The sequence below is a fragment of the Pelobates fuscus genome, chromosome 5 (genome assembly GCF_036172605.1).
Source record: "Pelobates fuscus isolate aPelFus1 chromosome 5, aPelFus1.pri, whole genome shotgun sequence".
NCBI lineage: Eukaryota > Metazoa > Chordata > Amphibia > Anura > Pelobatidae > Pelobates > Pelobates fuscus.
The window spans coordinates 313,619,112-313,640,865 of NC_086321.1; the positions used below are offsets into that span (position 1 = coordinate 313,619,112).

The window sequence follows — 21,754 nt, forward strand, 5'->3', positions numbered from 1 at the left end:
GGGTGGGGCCAAATGCAGTTTTGGCTAACCAGGACCTCCTCATAGAGATGCATTGAATCAATGCATCTCTATGAGGAAAATTCAGTGTCTACATGCAGAACGTGGGGACGCTGAACGGCAGGGCTGCTTACTGTGCAGCCCTGAGCCAGGAAACCCCTCCAGTGGCCATCTGAGGAGTGGCCACTTGGAGGTGACCCTAGGGGCAATGTAAACACTGCCTTTTCGCTGACGGTTTTGTTGGGGAAAAAAAACAAAATATGCGAACAGCAACAGAAAAAGTGTCCCATGAGCTTCGAGGGAGGGCTGTTTGTTTTGTTTTATGCAGCTGGATGCAGCTGGATGCCGCGTAGTGGCGTGTATTTTGCGGTAAGTCAGGTTTTCCCGAGCTGAGGTATCAGAGCGTTATAAGATGGCGTCTTGCTACCCACACTGCCAGGTCTGCTCTACATTTTTAATACTTACTTATAGAATCAATGTTCTTAGATATCCAGTAGATGAAACTGATAATGAAAAGAAAAGAAAAACAGAACAGTCATCATGTTTCCAGTGTCTGCTACAAACCTTTTGAATATGTGAAATGAAAAGGACAGATTAGGAATAATGTCATCTGTAGCACTATGACATTACTGCTGCATAACGCAAATAATGAATTCACAAGGCAATAGGAATATAGCTGCAGCTAACACAAAGTAAAAGGGTTTAACTATTTCATGACCCTGGATTTTCTAAGAGTCCGTGTTTGTATTAGAGGGCTTTTTGGAACCGTTTCTTTCTTTTTTTATTTAATATTTTTGCAGTGCATAAGGTAACTACATACAGGCCTGAGGTACCCCAACGGCAGTCCTCTAGCATCTTATCTCACTTAACAATCAGGGTATTTTATAGTATAAGAAACACGCCTAAAGTTGTATATTGTAACAAACATGCTCAAAGTAGATCAATCAAGCTTTGTTTGTAAGGGTAGTTTAAACATGGTAGATAATGTTCAGTTAGGTCTGTCCAGCCAACATTCTATTTACAGGCTAGTTGCATACATATTATGGTGAATTGGATAGCTAGGCGACAGACTGGGGTAGATATTTTGGGGCTGACAGCTAGATTAGAAAACGTGGGAACGTGGAAAACACTACTAGCCACAGAGGCGCCACGGTTATCACTTAAGGTGCAGCATATGTATATAGGCATCTGGTCTAAGGATTACATAAAACCCCTTGTCATGTCATCACGGGCAGAGAAAAAGAAAGAAAAGCAAAAGGGAGACATAAGGGAAATACAAGGCACACAAGTGGGACTCTTCTCTCAACACTGGGGTTAGGAGCATGTCACGGTGCCGCTCTGGGTATCCGAAGAGCACCTCACCCTATGTCCCTGACAGTCCAGGCATGGCAGTACTGGTCCTTCTCAGGACTGTCATGCATCCCCTCCGGCCAACCGCTACGTGTGATCTGCGAGTGGAGTAGGCCTTCCAGCCTACCTCTCGCAACCATCGCTCCGGACTTGAAAGGGGGCTAGCGCCCTGTGTCCATGGATCCGCCTACTGCCAGTGGCTAGATCTCGTGCCCCCAGGGTCCCCATAACTCGGTTGTCCCCTAGGGTGTATGGACGGCAGCCTGATTTGCGTTCCAGGCAGGTCCCCGGCCCAGAAGAGTAACGGGAAGCTGGTGTAGCTGTGGGCTTTGGAGTAGTACCTGGAGGGGTCATTATCTGTTTCGCCTCTGTACCGGTGCAATGGGTTGCCTCAGTGACTGCTGGTCCTACAGAGATTACTGTGGATGTTCCCTGGGTCCTAGGCTTGGTTCTGAGTGGTTGCGCTTTCTGTGCTGCTCTCAGCTGGAGCGATTGGGACTTCCCACCTCGCGGCCATTTTGGGCCCTTCATCTGTGCTGGGACTGCACAGTCCGTCGCTTGTTTAGTGGTGGTGGTGGAGGTGAGTGTTCGTTTGGCACTGTTGGGCATAGAGCTGCATCCTTTCCTCCAGGTTGCGCCAGAATGTTGCGAAGGCTCTGTCCAGCCTGACCTTGATGTCTGCCCGTTCTGCTGCAGTGTCCAGGCGCCTTGTGGCATCTGCCATATTGGCTGGGTCGGAAGATGTGCCCATAGCTGTGGTCATTCTGTCCCCCTTGTGCTGTGGATCAGAGTGTTCCCCCATGGTTGGACCGGGATCACCCCCTACGGTCCAAAGAGGGGGGTAATGGGGTGTCTGCTCTACCTTAATAGCCCCTGTGCTTCTCATAGCTGGGAGGTCGTCCGCCCCTCCTGCCCGGTGTGCAGCGGGCCGCATGGCTCCGAGTGTGCCGCTCGTTGGCTTCAGTCGTGCTTCTGCCCTCAGTAGTTCCTCACTGCTTGGTTCAGAGTCAGGTAAGGCTTTAGCTGGGTTTTGTCTCGGGTTTAATTAGGATGAAAATCGCTTTTTTGCCAAATGCAATAAGGAGCTCATGCAAGTCGCGTCTCTACAGCTTGGCAGTCGGGCCCCAGCCCCCTTTTGGAACCTTTGCTATATGTTAGTTGCACATCAATTTAACTCTTTCTATTTCCGTGTGCCCGGATATATTATATATAATTTTCAGAGGACAGATAGGGATTTTTTCTGATACCCACTATGTACACATAGCACAACAAGTATGAATAAAATATTAAAATAAATAGAAAAAAATATATTTCAAATCGAATTTCACTTTGAATTAATATATAATTTTTACTTTAATGAATAAACCTGTATAAATGTAATAGTCACAGAATCCAAAACTACTGCACAAAAGTATATATAGTATATATTTGTAGAAAGTAGATCGCCAGTGTATTTAACTAAGAGCATGTTGGCTTTTTTTCTGTTTAACCATCTTATTAGGAACTGCTGCCAAAGTTTGTAATTTTCACACTAATGTTTCATTTTCATTGGGAATTTCAAAGACCATGTGTGTTCACTTCTGTAAAGTTTTTATGTGTATTTGGCTACTTCTCAAGAGTACCCAAATATGATTCCATATATGTCTTTACCAGATTTCTGACTAGTCATAGGGTAACATTACAGACATACCAATATCAGTTTTAAAATTTTCACCTATTGATTTATTGGGCCCATGTCGCTTTCAGGACAAAATAGCTCCCCCTCTGCACATAAATCTCATTATAGTATATAATTTGCACATAAGGACCACTTGGGTTATATTGGACTCTATTTTTCACTTGGCCATTTCAACACCAATTCCTGCCAAAGTTAACAGTAAGTTTTGTGGTTCTTTTTTTTTGGACATACAGGTATGTGGTTTCTGGTTTGACTTGTTCTAGTTTTCATGGGGATTGGAAGGTATCCCCTATTATCAGGTGTGCTGCCTCCCATCCTAGTGTTCTAAGTTTCTTTAGCGCTGCTCTATTCCTTGTTCATTTTTCTTCACATACATTTAGACATGCAAAAGTGAAATTCACAGGTGTTGTGTGTTCAAGCTTCCCCCCCACCTCCTCCCTTGATTATTTCTTTGTAGCTGCTTGATGCTAGTCAATGTATTGCTTTGAAGCTCTGGGATTTTCCTATTTACATTGTTTGAGATTTTTTTGTTGTGAACCACAGGGTAAGCCTTGACCATCTTGTTATTAATAAGCAAAGTAATATGCGGTGTGTATGAATGTATCACATAGCTCCATAGCAAAAAACAACAACCTCATAGTAACGAGTGGTGTAAATCACAGAACTCCACAACAATTAAACTTGCAGTAATGTGCAATGAGTATCAAATGTGCCTAATAGTGTATCACAGAGCTCCACAGCTATAGAACACATAGTAATGTGAATTTTGTCTAGTATTATCACAAAGCTCCCAGGTAATAAATACTAATGTGAAGTGATGTAATGTGTAATGGCAGTGTCTGTTATATGTGTGGAGGGTGTTTATGTTACTTCACTTGTATTATCTCTTGCTTAGCTTTTTTTGCAGGTACAACTAAAATTCATGGGCTACTGTAGTCCATTGGGGGTTAATGAATCCATGGTGTCCCTGTGAGGGGAAACTCATGAATGCCTGGTGGTCTGATTAATGAATTATCAATGGTGTAGTGGGTGGTGGGGGCAGGTTAATGCATACCTGGTGGTCTGGGGTTTAATCTCGGGTGGGTTAATGAATTCCAGCTGGTCCGGTGGATGAGGGTTAATGATTCTCTGGTGGTCCGATTGGGCGGGGGAGTTAATGAATCCCTGGTGGTCTGCTGGGTGTTTATTGAATACCTGGTGGTCCGGTGGGGTGGGTTAATTAATTCCAGCTGGTCCGGTGGATGAGGGTTAATGATTCTCTGGTGGTCCAATTGGGCGGGGCAGTTTATGAATCCCTGGTGATCTATTTGGTGTTTAGTGAATACCTGGTGGTCCGGTGTCTGGGTTAATGCATCTCTGGTGGTCTAGTGGTGGGGTGTTTGCTCTACTTTTTTGCCTGGTGCAGACCGTATTAATTGTTTGTTCTGGTGATCAGTGAGGTAATCAGAATGCAGGCTGGAATCCTGGTGGTTATGTTCCCTCACTGAGCACTGGAAGCAAGATAAAGGGTGTAATGAACCTCCAAAACCCAGAGTGGTATGTTCTTTTGGACTCAACCGAATTCCCGCAAGGTTCGTGTAATTAAAGCCGCTCTCTAATCGCATACCCAAACATCAGTCGAGGCTAGATGAAGGGTACAAAGGAATGCTTTATTATGGCCAAGTGGCCTGCTTATACACACAGACCCCCAGCATGGGGTATCCAGCAAAAACATAGATAAACCTGCCCAGGCGCTCTGTATCTGGGCGATAAGCAAGTTTGATTTGCTTAAACTAATTATCTCCCAGGCACTAGAGGTACAGTGCACAAAACATAAAACACCCCAAAAGACACACAAACACACACAATTTTTATAGGAACCCGCCACAAGTCATATTCCTGGATAGCCCGGATCTGAGCGCCCAAGTTGTCCAAATAGCGCTCTGATCCTGATCTTACAGCCGAATCGCCACAGTGGCAAAGTTTTGACCGACGGCACATGTGCCAGCTGCCTAAATTAGTTCCATAAGAGAAGTGGTAGCGGTCGGTCAGTCTTCGGGAGTTCCTATACAAAATAAAACAAATGTTTTTTTTTCCTGGCTCGTAGGGAGCAAATGTCTTTTCACCAAACAGCGCTCTCCTGGCTTGTCTGGGGAAAAAGCAGGCAATCCTACAAAGTTACTGGGATTTGCAGGTTATGGTTTCCATCCTAGAGAACCATGCACTCAATGATCTCGTACCACTGCCTGCGTTCGGGAGACAAAATGGCCACCATTTACCAGAGCACGTGAGTTTGGTTATACAAATGGCGGACACCCAGAGAGAGCACTTGAGTTTGTGGTTTGTTTGAAGATAACGAGCCAGGGGGGGGTGGTCAGTGTTCGGTAGATAAAATTACCTTACCAAAGGGGAAACAACTTGGGCTTGGGGAAAATACATTTTTACAAAGGGATTATAATAGAATTTTCACAAAGGGATTATAATGAGGTACAGACTATGGCCACCAGTGATTCACTCTTATTTAACATATTGCCAATTTGACAATATATTAAATAAAAATGAGACTGATAATTTGATAAGGGTGCATAGGTGGACGTTTGTGTGTCTTGCTCCCATTTTATTTTTCATTATTATTATTGATATTCATATAGTGCCAGCATATTCTGTAACAATATCCGTTTACAATATCAGAGGGGGAGATTTAACAATAAATGAGACAATTACTAAAACTTACAGGAACAATAGGTTGAAGAGAATCCTGCTCAAACAAGCTTACTCAATCCTTGCATCTCTACTTCAACTCCCCTTGCTTTTGTGGCTCTTTTTGTGTTGTGTGGCTTTTTCCATGGTGGGATCTTCTTTATTCCCTTCTCTGCCTGGCAGGAGCTGTTCACAGCTTGCAATTCTTGGAGAGGGGTGGTGAAACAAGAATCAATGGTATGAGAAGTAACCTGTCAGGATAAAAAGATCCTCTACCACAATAAGTGCGACACATGAGTGACCAGCAAAACCTTTACAGGTTCTGTTTGCTGATACTATATAGTGATTGGTGCTGGGCAGTACACATAGTGCAGTGGTGATCCTATTGTGCAGTGTATGATTGGCTGCAGAGGGCTTGCTATATCATTAACAGTCTAACCCCTTGAGGTAGGTCACAGCTTGAGACCACCTCACAACTTTAAAACTTTATTCTGATGAGGTTGTCATGGTGCCCAGGGTGTTCCTTTAAAGGAGCACTCAACGTTAGAAATACAAACCTGTACTAATGAACTCCAGGCTATTTAGATTTATGCTCCTGAATGAAATTGTACAATAAAGCCATTTCACTTGCCTTATATGAATGCCAGTCAGCATCTCCACATAGGAGCAGTGTTTGGGTGTGTTCAGCACTTTCATGCGGGGTAGACGCTGGGTGTCGGTTCTTCCAAGATTGCAAGAACACAACAGAGGAAGTGGCTGTTTAAGTGACTAACTCATACATTCATCCTTAGGTCCCTCTTTTCTATCCTAATGTCCGTCATTTCTAGGAGCACCATATTGTTGGTGTGCCTGAGTGTATAACAGAGCTCCACAGCAATAATGTGTATTTAACCCCTTAAGGACACATGACATGTGTGGCGTGTCATGATTCCCTTTTATTTCAGAAGTTTGGTCCTTAAGGGGTTAAACTACAATAAATGGGTTTAAGAAATCGGCCTGCAAAAGTTATTGGTAGTAAGTCACCTAAAATTTCTACATTTCTAACAGCCTTGCCCCTGAAATTGAAGAGTCTCTGTCCATTTAAATTTTGGGAAGTATGCGGATTGATTGTCTGAGTGACAGCCACTAAATGTGTCCTATGGACAAATGTAAATGCTGCTCTTTCTCTGAAAAGGCAGTGTTTACAAGTCAGACACTGCAGGGCCAGACTCTTTGCACCAGAATCCCTACATTATTCTGCAGTGTTTCTGGCGCTCATGAGGCCTAGTCTGGCCATTGGGCAAATGCGCCGAGGTTGTAAGATCCAAGTGCCGGCCCTGCTGTGTGCCACTGCTGAATGGTGGCACAGAAAGAGTTTGGCCTGGGAGCTCTAGCCAGCAGTCTCGCCGGGGTCTTCTGTTACCATGGCAATGATCTGATCTCGGAAGGGGGAACTCAAACCAGAGGAGCTTCAGACTAGAGTTCACTCACCACCAGGGCTTGCAAGCAATGTCCCCCCCTCCCTAAGCAAAGGTAAGAAGGAAGGGGATCAGGGGGAAAATAAAAGTATATTTAAACTAAAAAAACAAAAATACACACACAAAATATCTACACACACACACACACACACTTCAGGCCTCTACTAGTCCCAACACAGTCACACACTGCACCTCTCACACACATTACAGGTCTGTACGAGTCCCATCACAGGCACACACTGCATCCCACACACACACACAATAGACACACACATACCCTATATACACTCTACAGACACACAAACACACACAACAGACACACACTACATTCCTTGCATACACACTCTGGATCCCCTATGCACACACGCTACATTCCCTAAACACAAACTCTCTGCAGACACACACACACACACACACACACACACACACACTACAGCCCCTATGAACACACTAGCTACATCAACTTTACACACTATGCCCCTATACACACACTCAATCTTTTCAGCCCCATGCCACACATATTACACCACAAACACAACTGAAACCGACCTATTTGCACAAAAAAACATCATAATCCGCTCACTCTACATATGCGCAATCCCACAAGCAGCCTCCAAACACATGCACAATAAGCTCTACTTTTTGTCCTGGTATCTCAATTATGGAGACACCAGAGATAAGTCACAAGCATGTCATTAAATTCACTTGAGCTGTTCAGAACAAATCCAGGACCTTGGGCTCTGCTCAAGTGCTGCCCTGGAAGAGCATTGAAACAACACTTTAAGAGGGGGCGTGCTTGTTACTGGTGATGACAAACCCACTTCTTTCTGGTTCAGCCCCCTCCTCAGAGCAGCAGTGATTTAAAAATGCCCTGACATTCCTCCTCCCCCCCCCCCCCCCCCCCAGTTTTGCCCTGTGAATTATATGGGCTTGTCATATATCTCTGACTAATTCAAGACCATCAATTCTGTGCTTGTCATAAAAAGCAAGTGTACAGTCTCCGAAATAAAAGTTTTGAAACAAACAAATGCAGAATAATTCACAAGTAGACTGATTTATTTGTTTATATGTACAGCTTTTAAGAGATGTGAGCTACTCTAGATGTGCCAAACGAACACCAAGATTTATAATGTTCCTGGCACTAACAGAGAACCTATCTTTTGGAAAAGAAAAAAAATAAATCTGTATTCATAAATAAACGGTTACTTCCTATACCAGATTCGCATTCTCTTCTCTCTCTTAATTTTCTTCTGCAGCTGCAAAATCCCATAGAGAAGAGCTTCAGCGGTGGGAGGGCAGCCTAAAGGGAAGCAGAGAAGATACTGTGCCTTACAAAAAATGTAAACAGATGTATAACTGGAATATTAAAGATGTCTGAACAGCACGAATTAGAGAAATAGCCAGACAATTCACGAATGAGACTCAATATAGACAAATGCAAAGATGTGGGTGTTGGTATGAGAAATACACGAATAACACCTTAATTAGGGTTAAGATATGGATCACTGTAAATGAGAAGGATATAGAAATAATGACGAATTAGTACAAATAACTCTGTAAACCTGTTAAAGATGGAGCAAAAACAAAATCTACAGTTTGTTCTGTGTTTAAACATCAACCATAGATTGTTGAATGTAAAAAATTGCTAATATTTCTTCATATTCAATGCAACTAAATAAAAATAAATTTAAAATAGAATCCCATATCAGTCCTGATTGTTAAATGCCTTTTATGTCTAGGATCTACATTTTTGGTAGTTAAAGGGACAATAGAGTCACCATAACAACTACAGCTTAACGTAGTTGTTCTGGTGAGTTTAGTCAGTCCCTGCAGGCTTTATGCAATCAACACTGTCTTTTCAGAGAAAATGCAGTGCAGTGTTTACATTACAGCCTAGGAACACTCCTGCTTCCTGGGGCAGTGCTGACATTCAGGGTCCCCACCCTCTGCATGGAGGCACTGAATTTACTTCATGGAGAAGCACTGACTCAATGCATCTCTATGAGGAGATGCTGTTTGATTAGTGCAGTGTTTGGCTCCTCCCATGGCACACCCAATTGGTAGAGATCATCAGAAGTGATAATCTCAGCCAATCTAATGCTATGGGAAAGCATTGTGATTTGCTAATGATGTCAGCCAAGGAGGCAGATCAGAGACAGAGCCAGTAGATTTTACTATATTTAAGGGGGTATAGTGCGGGAATTGTTGTTTGTGTTCCTGACCCTATAGTGTTCCTTTAATGCTAATCCTATACCACCTCTGTTATACCAACCAAACCCCTCACCCTATGCTCACACTAGCCATATGCCTACCCTAACCTTACCATAAACCTACACCATCCCTAACCCTAACACTAGCCCACCCCTAAGTAAACCCTCTGCTAATACCAGTACTAATATCAGCAGAATGGTTTCCTAGTTAGAGATTGGTATATTTCCACCATCTACTGGCTTTCATCAGTATGGCAAAAACATTTCTGTAATAGTGAATGAAGCATGCTTTCCCAGCCGATTTAACTGTTTGGTGCTGGGTAGCTGGAAAATTCCAGAACTGATTACAATTGGCTTGGGGACATGCAGGGAAAACATTCAGCAGTCTGTAACCCTAGAATCACTGCAGTTGAGCGCTTAGCCAAGGTATTCTGAATGCAGCACTGACTTTTAGCTCATTGATCGGTCAGTCTGGGGCCACTAAAAATGGCTTCTGCTGACAGAGGGGCGGTATCCATTAATAACCTGGGTCTACTGGTGTGAGCAGGGATTTAATCATGTTCACATTGCACTGCTGCTTACAGGGATTTAAATCCCTATTTAAAGAGCTGTATACAGCACTTTGAGCACTGCACACAGCTCATCCATCAGCCACTAAAAATGGCACAACTTTGGGACTCCCTTGTGTGAGCAAAGTTAAATTCCCGCTCATACCAAAACTGCAGGATGTTCCATGTTTTTTGTAAAAGCAGAATATTCAAGGGGAGAATTAAAAAAAAAAAAATGGATTTTTTTTTTTTTTAAATATAGCCAGAAATTTTGCTGATTTAGCAACTGGTTAAAGTGACACTGTAGGCTCTATAACCATTTGATCTGATTCAATTGATTATAGTGCCTGAAGTATGCTGGCACTGACCCTAGTTTTAGTGTTAAACCAAGCAGTAAAAAAAAAAAAAAAAATGAAAAAAAAAAAATCAACAGACTAACTCCACATAAAAATATTCTTAAATAGTCTGCTTTGCCCCATTCCCAAAAATAATTTACATTAAAGAAAAAGAAAGCTGGTGGATGCATGTGCAGCTCAGGTTAATTTTAGTAGGGGAAAAAAGTAAACATTTGACATCACATGCTGTTTTTATCCCACATAATATTCAATGGATAAATGTGGATTGGTAAAAAAGTCCCAAGTACTTTCTGGTTGCTGCAGAGGCATATTTTAAAGACATGAGCATAATGCACTACAAATGGGTGTCAAAAACTTCCTTGTAATACAATGTTGACAAGCCACTTATAGGCGACTATTGTTCAAATTCTAGGCATAACTTACCGGGGACATATATATCCACAGGCACAATTCTGTCACATCCTCTGACCACAGAATACGAGTAATGATAATATCCTCCACCATTTGCACAGCTGGGGAAGGAAAAAATATGCACTTAATAAAAAACAAACAAACAAACAAAAAAACTTTAGTGTAAAGAACTAAATCATAAACATATTCAATGAGGGACACAAAGAGCTGACACAGCTGTACCTTAATTGGGTTACAATATAAATATAAATTTTAATCCAAATGTACAAACTAAAGGTTTTGTATTTTTGCACTGCATTTGAATTCAGAAATATCTTGCAGGAAAAGAGAAGCGAGGGTGGCTATAAGCGGAGTGGTTGCTTAGTGTTTTGAACCAGTAGGTATAAAACAGGAATTAAATCCTTGCCAGTAACTAGAGTAGGGGTAGGCAACTTTTGGCACTCCATTGGAGTATCGGGGGCTACATAGTTTACATCTGGTGTGCTGAACATTGCCTACCCCTGAACTAGAAAATCAACAAATAAGAATGTACCAATGGCACCCTCAAATATGAATTAAAAAGTAGATTTCATGTTATAAAGACAGTCTATGAAATTCACATAAATCTGATGCACAAAGAAAAGAAAACACTTGTTTTTAATGCATCCTCCTCTTCTAATCTACAATACAGATTCTTAAATTTATAACTAAGCAGGAGGTGAAGTGGGCTGATGGAGACAGATGATAAAGGGTTCTGTGGATATGGAGCTTCTATTGAGAGGCAATCCACAGTAGGAATGTGTAGGATAACAAGATCCTTTTAGATTTGCTAATGCAGAGCCCTCAACTGTGGAAAATTGTACAAGACATTCATAACAGAGACAGGTTTAGTAAGGTATAAACTGCCCATCTAGCCTTACATAACGGGAAAGCAACGTTCCAGATGTTGAGGGACAAGATGACTAACAAGAATCAAAACATACTGATGTGCTTACCTGCCCATGGAGACGACATAGCGTGGTTCTGGCATTTGATCGTAAACCTTAGGGAAAGAAATTCAATTAGTAACAAATATATTTACGACACAATATCAAAATTCACTGTTCGGAGCTAAGCCTCAAAATAAAATACGTGGCTCGTTATAGCCTGTGAACATGGACATTTAAAAGAACACTCCAATCTATAAATATATAAATACAGAACATAAAATGCTGGAGTGCTGTATTAACAGTTTAGATAATGGGTAGTCAACCTTTTTCTACCTACCGCCAACTAATGCATCTTTCTTGATGGAAAGATTTCCTTACCGCCCACCAGTTTTCGTGCAAGTGCAGAATATTTTTTAGAAAGGAGGTGTTGAAAAATAAAAATAAATGTACCTACATTTATCTTTTTATTTCTACTTTATGCATGTTTATAATGTTTTTAACTTTATAAAGTTTAATGAGAAAACAATAAAGCCGTTTGAAATTACCTTTAACTAGTGATTAATAAGATCCTTGAGGCTGATGCTGCGAGACTAAATATTTGATATCTGGTTCGATTTTTATAAGGAACAAACGAAGGTCTCCTCTTTCGGTGATATTCAGACGATTTCTCTGTTTGCTCATAATATGATTTCTAATCCGTGCATCAGCTCCCCTCTTCTCCCTCCTCAATTTTCTACTATTCCACAAGTACTCTGCTCCTTCTTTCTCTCCTATTCCACAAGTACTCTGCTCCTTCTTTCTCTCCTATTCCACAAGTACTCTGCTCCTTCTTTCTCTCCTATTCCACAAGTACTCTGCTCCTTCTTTCTCTCCTATTCCACAAGTACTCTGCTCCTTCTTTCTCTCCTATTCCACAAGTACTCTGCTCCTTCTTTCTCTCCTATTCCACAAGTACTCTGCTCCTTCTTTCTCTCCTATTCCACAAGTACTCTGCTCCTTCTTTCTCTCCTATTCCACAAGTACTCTGCTCCTTCTTTCTCTCCTATTCCACAAGTACTCTGCTCCTTCTTTCTCTCCTATTCCACAAGTACTCTGCTCCTTCTTTCTCTCCTATTCCACAAGTACTCTGCTCCTTCTTTCTCTCCTATTCCACAAGTACTCTGCTCCTTCTTTCTCTCCTATTCCACAAGTACTCTGCTCCTTCTTTCTCTCCTATTCCACAAGTACTCTGCTCCTTCTTTCTCTCCTATTCCACAAGTACTCTGCTCCTTCTTTCTCTCCTATTCCACAAGTACTCCACACCCTGCTATCGTGTATCCCCGTATTACTCCAATTCCTCCCCTTCCTCTACCCGCGTGTTACACTTGTTCACAAGCGCACGCATTCGTATGTGCGCGCAATATGGATGCACATGCGCATTCAGACATATGCTCGCCCTTTCATGCACTCGCATCTGCAACCTCACACTCCTGCTTACCACTGAGTGCACGAGAGATGAATAGAGCATTCATCTCTCTGGATAGAGGGAGGATTCTGCTACCGCCCACCTGGAATCAAAACGCCCACTGGTGGGCGGTAGGGACTAGGTTTACTACCCATGGTTTAGATTACTCCCACCTCCCCCTTTTCGCACTGAAAGGATTATTGTGCCTCTAATCAGGCAAAGAGACAGTATCTCACTGCAGCTACAGTACTGATGTCTTCTGGACAACAGAAAGCATTAGGATGCAGAACACATGCGTGGTTATTGCCACGTCTGCAATGCTGCTTATTGAAATCAGTGAAGCACAGCCTTCTGCTTTGTGACGAGGCACAAAATAAAAATCAGAAAGAACACCCTCAAAGCTGTCTGATGGGCGGCTGGGAAGGTGCAACTTTGCCACGTTACAAGAGTGCAGATTTCTCTCTTGAAATACGCACTTATTAAAGTAACAAAGCTAACACATAAAACACCACATCAAGTTGAAATGTTTAAGGGGTACAGAGTTTCTTTGAAGAGACTGTTGCTTAGGGTATTTATTATTTTAATTCTTATAAGTCATTTGGCTTTTCTTTATTTCTCCTTTTTATTTTTTCCTACCATACTCCATATCTCAAGTAGTAGCGGCTACTTTTTTGGATGGGGAACTTAATATTTACCAATATTTGTCAATAGGTGGAGATTAGCCTACTTTCCTCCCCATTGCCATGGATATTTTTAATAATCCATCACTCAACTTTCTTTAATTGATTATTTTCTCTGCCTCTCCTGCTCTTTTCACATTTCTTGTAGTAAATGACATGCATTGATGCAGTTAATGATCAGTCCCTTCCTGACTGATCACTTACTGCAGACACTTTTCAGTCTATATGAGGCAGTGTTAAAAACACAGCATTTCCTCCTGCTTACCAATGGCTAAGAAGAGGAGACACATCAGGTGTCCAGTTGATGGCGTTATTCCTACACTCACAGAAGTATTAATAAGATGGTGGAGTTGGGTTAAGTCCCATCAATAAAAAATTCAACAATGGAAAAAAGCAAGTGGCGCTCTCTACAGCATGTTAGCTAATGTAAACAAATAATAAGTAAAAAAAAGAAAAAAAAAAAAAATCGGGAGTACCCGATCGCGCTGTCCCTGCAGCTGTGATCGCTCTGACAGGCTGTCAGAGCGAGAACATGTGCTATAGGGACTTCTGATCCGCCTCCCTGTGCTTCCGCGTTCTGTGTGAAGTGCAGGGAGACGGATCAGCAATGATGATCTTCTACCTGTAAAAAAATAAAAAAAAATAAAAAAGAAAAACAAAGTTTCAAATCCCACTCCCCTTTAATAAAATTAACCCCATCCCTGCCAATTGATCACTGACCACAGTGATCAATTGGCAGGGAATACATTAATACATTTTACTGTGATCTGATTCTATAGATAACTTTTAAAAAGACCTGGATAATTTTTTTGGGGCAAAAACAGAATATTCAAGGACATAATATATGTGGGAAAAAGTCATTGATTCAAGGAGAAACATGATTGCCATTACGGAGTCATGGATGATTTTGTTTTCTCCATTTTTGTGGCAAATTGTAAATAACTTGAATTATGTTTTTTTATTGGCTTTTTTGATCAACAACATAAAGGAATGGATTTTAACCCCTTAAGGACTGAGCCAAATGTACAAGTTGTCAACAGAACAAAACGTAAACAAAACCTGGCATTTGCGCTATATGTCTGTCCAACCGTAATTCACCTCTTTCATATTTAATGCACCCCCCCTTATTATATATCATTTTATTTAGGGGAAACAGGGCTTTCATTTAATATCAAATATTTAGCTATGAAACATAATTTAATATGAAACAAATGGGGGAAAATAATAAATTTTGTTATTTTTTTAGTTCTACATGACATTTTAACTGTCAATGTCATAATACATATAGGTTTTATGGTGTTTTGGGAAGTTACAGGGTCAAATATAGCACGTTACATTTGAAATTGAAATTCGCCAGATTGGTTACGTTGCCTTTAAGACTGTATAGTAGCCCAGGAAATACATTTACATCGATAATGGCATACCCTTTGCAATAGTAGACAACCCAAGGTATTGCAAATGGGGTATGTCCAGTCTTTTTTAGTAGCCATTTGGTCACAAACACTGGCCAAAGTTAGCGTTAGTATTTGTTTGTGTGTGAAAAATGCAAAAAAAACGCCAATTTTGGCCAGTGTTTGTGACTAAGTGGCTACTAAAAAAGACTGGACATACCCCCATGTGCAATACCTTGGCTTGTCTACTATTGCAAATGGTATGCCATCATAGGGGTAATTTTCATTCTTGGGCTACCATAGGGTCACAAAGGCAACGTAAGCAATCTGGCGAATTTTAATGTGAAAAAAATGAAACACAAGCCTTATATTTGATGCTGTAACTTTTGAAAACACCATAAAACCTGTACATGAGGGGTACTGTTGTACTCGGGAGCCTTTGCTGAACACAAATATTTGTGTTTCAAAACAGTAAAAAGTATTGCATCAATAATATCGTCCGTGTAAGTGCTGTTTGTGCGTGAAAAATGCAAAAAACGTCACTTTTACTGCCGATATCATCGTTGTAATACATATTACTGTTTTGAAACACTAATATTTGTGTTCAGCGAAGTCTCCCGAGTAAAACAGTACCCCCCCATGTACAGGTTTTATGGTGTCTTGGAAAGTTACAGGGTTAAATATAGTGCTAGAAAATTAAATTCCCTTTACTTTCGGCATGGGTTGTCAGGCAGGTCCCGCTAATTGTAATTAATAAGGATACCTAATTATGTAAAAAAAATTACATAAATATGTGTAGAATTAATATATATATATATTTAACCCTTTGTGTCACTATACCCCACTCCCTCTAGCATGTAAGCTCATTGAGCAGGGCCCTCAACCCCCTCTGTTCCTGTACGTCCAGTGGTCTGATCTCAATTATGTGTCTGTTAGTCCACCCATTGTACAGCGCTACGGAATTTGTTGGCGCTATATAAATAATATATATATATATATATATATTAATTCTACACATATTTATGTAATATATAATTTTTTATATATATATATATATATATATATATATATATATATATATATATATATATAGTGATATATACGTATATATTTATGTATATATATATATCATTTCGTTCTACGTGTATTTTGATTTAAATATATATATATTAATATCACAATACACAGTTAGAACGAAATAAAACATCTATATATTTTTAAATTTTATTTTTTTTACGTATTTACACTTTTTTATAATATATATATATATATATATATAACAATAATTATATATATATATTTAATCAGTATCAGTCTATGTGTAATTTGATATATATACATATATATATACACACACACACACACGTGTATATACACATATATACATACATACATATATATATACACATGATCTAAGTATATCATTTTTTTTTATTTTTTTTTACACTTATTTTAACATTTTTTTTTATTTGATTTCAGCCAGCAGGGGGACTACCTGTCATTACAGGCAGTCCCCCCTGCTGGCAATGCAACAGGCAGCTATCCCGGCCATGTAATTGTGAGGACCTCACTCTCACATGGCCCGGGGGGGCTGAAGAGGACGGAGGTGCCGCGGGGGGCTCCCTGGGAGTCCCCCCAACCGCGATCGCCGGCGACCGGGTAAGTAAAAAAAAAAAAAAAACGGAGGGCGTACAATTACGCCCGGAGGCGTTTAGAGACGCTTAAAAAAGGACGTAATTGTACGCCCTCCGGTCTTAAGGGGTTAAAAGGCTGAACTTGATGGACTTGAGTCTTTAAGCCAGAATACTATTTAATAAATGATCATAAATAGATGCAGTACACGTCGTACAGATATGATAGGAATGGAAATGGATAGCTTCCTCCTGTGATGTCAGCAAGCTTGAACGTGGGATTTTAGTCTGAGGTTTTTGCAATTAGTCCAAGTATAAATTATAGGTCAACAGAGGCATGGGTGCTGCTTGCGTCATACTACAATAAGTGCAAAGGCCATTATGGTGTTCACAGTTTAGCTTTGAAGCATATGGTTTCAATTGTTTTTTTCTGGCATAAAAGGGTAAAAGGACCACCAGAACTTGCATTCTATTATTCTGCACTAATCTAAATTAATATTAACACTACCAAGGATAATTTATTCTAGAGGTAAGACTGTTTACAAACTTAAAAATGTGTGTTTCAGCTCTTTAATTGTAAGCCTTGTGTGTGCAAGAGCTAAGGCAAAATAAAAATATATATATTGTATTCACCTTCCGGAGAGCAGGAGCCATCTTATTTGTTAGAGTTCCAGCCACAATCATAACATCTGCCTGCCTTGGACTTGCACGAAAAACCACTCCAAACCTGTCCATATCATACCGTGGAGCAGCCATGTGCATCATCTCTACTGCACAGCATGCCAAGCCAAAGGTCATAGGCCACAGAGAGCTCTGTAGAACGAACAAATACAATAATACGTACAAATGTTCTTTTCAGACATTTTCTGCTTCAGCAATGTAAATTAATATTATTTTCAAGATTTAGTATTAGGGAAATGTATAGACATTTGAGAGAACGTTCAGATATTTTTCAAGAAAATGAAAACTCTTACCCTGCGTGCCCAGTTCACCAGATCATCAAGCTTAGTGATGACATACTCTCCACGGCTACTTGGCAGAGAAGATTTTGGTGTTGCGACTGCAGTGCTCTTCTGCCTGACCAGTAAATCGCTGAAAATATAGTGTAACTATATGTAACTCTGCACAATAGCAAAAGCTACCTGAGATGCAATACAGTGGGGTGAAAAATTGTCTTAGCTGACAAGTCAAACATTTTCACCAAAAAAGCTCTTTATAATTCATGCTTTTTACGTAATATGGAATGTCAATGCATTGGTGAGTGCAGTGAGGTATTTGATATTCCTGCTGCCATAGGCACAACCACTGCCCCACTTGATAGTTGACTGACCCCCCTTGGAGTTGCTTCGTCTCACGCAAAATCTCTCCTTGTCACACTCCAAACTACCCTTGCATATACTGCTGCACACTCCAGAGTGACGCTACAGACCCAGGATTTTGGACCTAGTGGGTAATATGTCACTAGATGGAAGTATGTGTGGCATGTTAGTGTATAAATGAATAATAATTTAATGAGCGGTCTCCAGCGTTTAGACACGGGCCATTGAAGGGACAACATTTCCTGAGCGCGCAGCCCGGGGATTGCTCAGCCGCCAACAGCACACTCATCTGAAGATTATTCAGCCGCCAGGAGTAGATTCAGCCATTTACCAACATTATCGTCCACACTTCATTGCTATGGCAGAAATGGAGTACAAATCTCTACTAGACAGTTTTGGTCCCTAGGAACAAGTTTAACCTTTGGAGCAATTATAGAGCTCATCTGAACTCCCTACTGCAACTCTTCAAGTGGTGAGATCCAACCATACTTATATTGGATACGTATATTACATATTTACAAAGGACTGTTTTTTTCTTCTTTTTTCCTTATTATTTTTTACTGTTTTTTCTTGAAATGAAATTTTGTTTAAATGCAGGGGGATATTTCTGCAAAATGTCAAGACTGTGTGAATGCAAAGGGATATTTGAACTTTTGCCAGTAGGGAGCCACTTAATCCCTATTGTCTAAAGGCAGCAACACAGGCTTGGGCTTCTTAAAGTAAAACATAGTTCTGGTGTGTTTCACACTGTAGTGAAGCAGGGTGGCAGGTTTGATGTCATACATTACTGTAGCAAAATCTGTCAAATAGTTATCTATAACAGAAGAAGCCAAGTTCCATTATGCTGCCTTTCAAACAACTAGCAGGGGCTCTTGTTCTGTGGCTCCCAACACTTACTGACTTTCTCTTAACACCAGTTGCATGTCATCTAAAATGTTGGTACCTTATTAAAACCAACTTGCAAGAACACTATAAACTATTGTTTTACTTAACACCACAGTTTTCAAAACATATTTGTTGGAAAAGTATTCTAAAAAGAACCATGTTCATGACTGAAAATATTAAACCTACTTGGAAACTTTTTCATTTTCTGTTGTTGGAAGCCTGATTTGAGTATGGAGTGCAGCCAAACAGCCTGGACTAAGAAACAAAAGAAGGGCAGACATTACAAGAGGCTAAACGCAAAACAGAAAAAATAAAAACTTGACAAAGGCAAAAAGTCAGCTTACCGAGTAGTGTGAATCCAGAGCCGCGATAGCAATGGTGCTGAAACAGTAAAATTGTTGGAATTAAATGGGAAAAAATTAAATAAAGCAATAAAAAACAAAAATAACATATACTAGGTTTCCTTTCTCTAACAAATATAATTTTGGTTTAAACATTGTAAAATTAATTCAATAAGGATTGTGAGAAAAACCTATTGCCTGGCACCAAATTCGAGTGAGAAAAAAAAAAAGTATCATATAGTCTGACATGAGTTCATATAACCTAGAAGGTAACGTTTTGTTGCACTTTTACTGTTAACAGTTATACTGGAGATATTTGTGCATGTATAACGGTCTATGAAAGGGATGCACCAAAATTTTTGCTGAAAATAGGCCTATCCCATTTTGGCCAAAAATATGGCGAAAATTACAGCCCCCCCAACGCGGCACTGCCTCACGGGCAGCCACCAAGCACTACCTCAATGACAGCCACCATGACACAGATTATTATTATTGCCATTTATATAGCGCCAACAGATTCCATAGCGCTTTACAATATTATGAGAGGGGGATTTAACTAACCCGGTGGGGAAACTCCTGTGTTGCTTCCAGGCCTGGCAGTAAGCGGGCTGTGCCCGGTGTCCCCAGTCTAGGCTGCTGGCGGGGAGTGGCCCTGGCAGGGGGATGGAGGACCCCCGGTACCCGTCACAGGGAATCCCACCATTCCCTGTCACTCTTTAGCGCGGCTGCCGTTCACTTCGCAGTCATTACGTGGATATTTCTAACACCTCCTCCCCCAGTCAGTCATTCTCACCAGTCACCGCCACCCACTCCCCCCTCCCTCACTCACTCTGACACCAGTCACCCCTTCCCTCACGGTGTAATAAAAAGTCTAATATTAATACAATTATAGAAAAAAATATTTTAAAATAATTTGGGGAAAAACTTCATTTTCGGTTTTCGGCCAAGGGCATCTTGAATTTTCGGTTTCGGCTCAGAATTTTCATTTTAGTTCAGCCCTAGCCTATGAAGCAGTTATGTTAATAGTAACCAATACATCACATTAGATATTCAGCGTAACCGTATCTAACATGTGGTAAATTGTTGACTGATATCTGTTACACATTCCCCATGCTGAAAGCTACTTATTGGAGCTTATGGGAAAAGGGCCAGAAACTGCACTATATTTATATGAAATAGAAAAGAAGAATAGATGCAGAGAAGAAAGAAAAAAAAAAAATAATAAAAAGGAGAAAAAAATAAATAAAAAAAAGGAGGGGACAGGGCAGGAAAGGATCACACTTAAAGGATATCCATGTAAACAGAGAGAGAGATTATGATTTAGTGCCAAAATTGGAAATGGAAATTGGAATGCAGGGGGTGGAGTCCCTAGTGGTCTTAATAGTTTGTTGCCTGTGCAGTAAGGGAAAGAGTGTTCTATAAAACACTTGTTTTGCTTCTTTTATCTGAATTATCGCAGACAGAAATGTCAAATAAGCTTGAAACCTTTACAAAAGTTATCTCCAAATTCCACTTTACGTAGGGTCATGTGTGTAATTTACCAGTCTATGAGAGGAGAAGCAGCGGGCACTGAGACTCCAGAACTAAGTGAATAAATATTTCTTCTAACACTGTTAAACTGTGATTAGCTTTAAAAAAATAAAAATTAAATTCAAAGTAAAGACCGACATGTCAGTCGGTACTCTGTTAGCTAAAGTCATGAGGATCTCCATGTGCACTTTGAATTTACATTGTATTTAATTCCCTAAAAGACTGGTGAAAATCTAATATCAGATGTATGTATGTATGTATACAGGGAGTGCAGAATTATTAGGCAAATTGTATTTTTGAGGATTAATTTTATTATTGAACAACAACCATGTTCTCAATGAACCCAAAAAACTAATTAATATCAAAGCTGAATATTTTTGGAAGTAGTTTTTAGTTTGTTTTCAGTTATAGCTATTTTAGGGGGATATCTGTGTGTGCAGGTGACTATTACTGTGCATAATTATTAGGCAACTTAACAAAAAACAAATATATACCTATTTCAATTATTTATTTTTACCAGTGAAACCAATATAACATCTCAACATTCACAAATATACATTTCTGACATTCAAAAACATAACAAAAACAAATCAGTGACCAATATAGCCACCTTTCTTTGCAAGGACACTCAAAAGCCTGCCATCCATGGATTCTGTCAGTGTTTTGATCTGTTCACCATCAACATTGCGTGCAGCAGCAACCACAGCCTCCCAGACACTGTTCAGAGAGGTGTACTGTTTTCCCTCCTTGTAAATCTCACATTTGATGATGGACCACAGGTTCTCAATGGGGTTCAGATCAGGTGAACAAGGAGGCCATGTCATTAGATTTTCTTCTTTTATACCCTTTCTTGCCAGCCACGCTGTGGAGTACTTGGACGCGTGTGATGGAGCATTGTCCTGCATGAAAATCATGTTTTTCTTGAAGGATGCAGACTTC

The 21,754-nt window shown here is 40.4% G+C and overlaps 1 protein-coding gene across 1 annotated transcript; it reads right to left on the reverse strand.

Annotated features, from left to right (window-relative positions):
* Positions 1-8,199: 8,199 nt before the first annotated feature.
* NDUFS7 (NADH:ubiquinone oxidoreductase core subunit S7) lies at positions 8,200-19,319 on the reverse strand. The gene is given in 8 exon segments (XM_063457360.1): positions 8,200-8,461; positions 10,699-10,787; positions 11,661-11,707; positions 17,374-17,553; positions 17,715-17,797; positions 17,800-17,832; positions 19,131-19,199; positions 19,289-19,319. Coding segments are annotated over 7 exon segments (546 nt in total). The 5' UTR covers positions 19,147-19,199; positions 19,289-19,319; the 3' UTR covers positions 8,200-8,363.
* Positions 19,320-21,754: the final 2,435 nt, after the last annotated feature.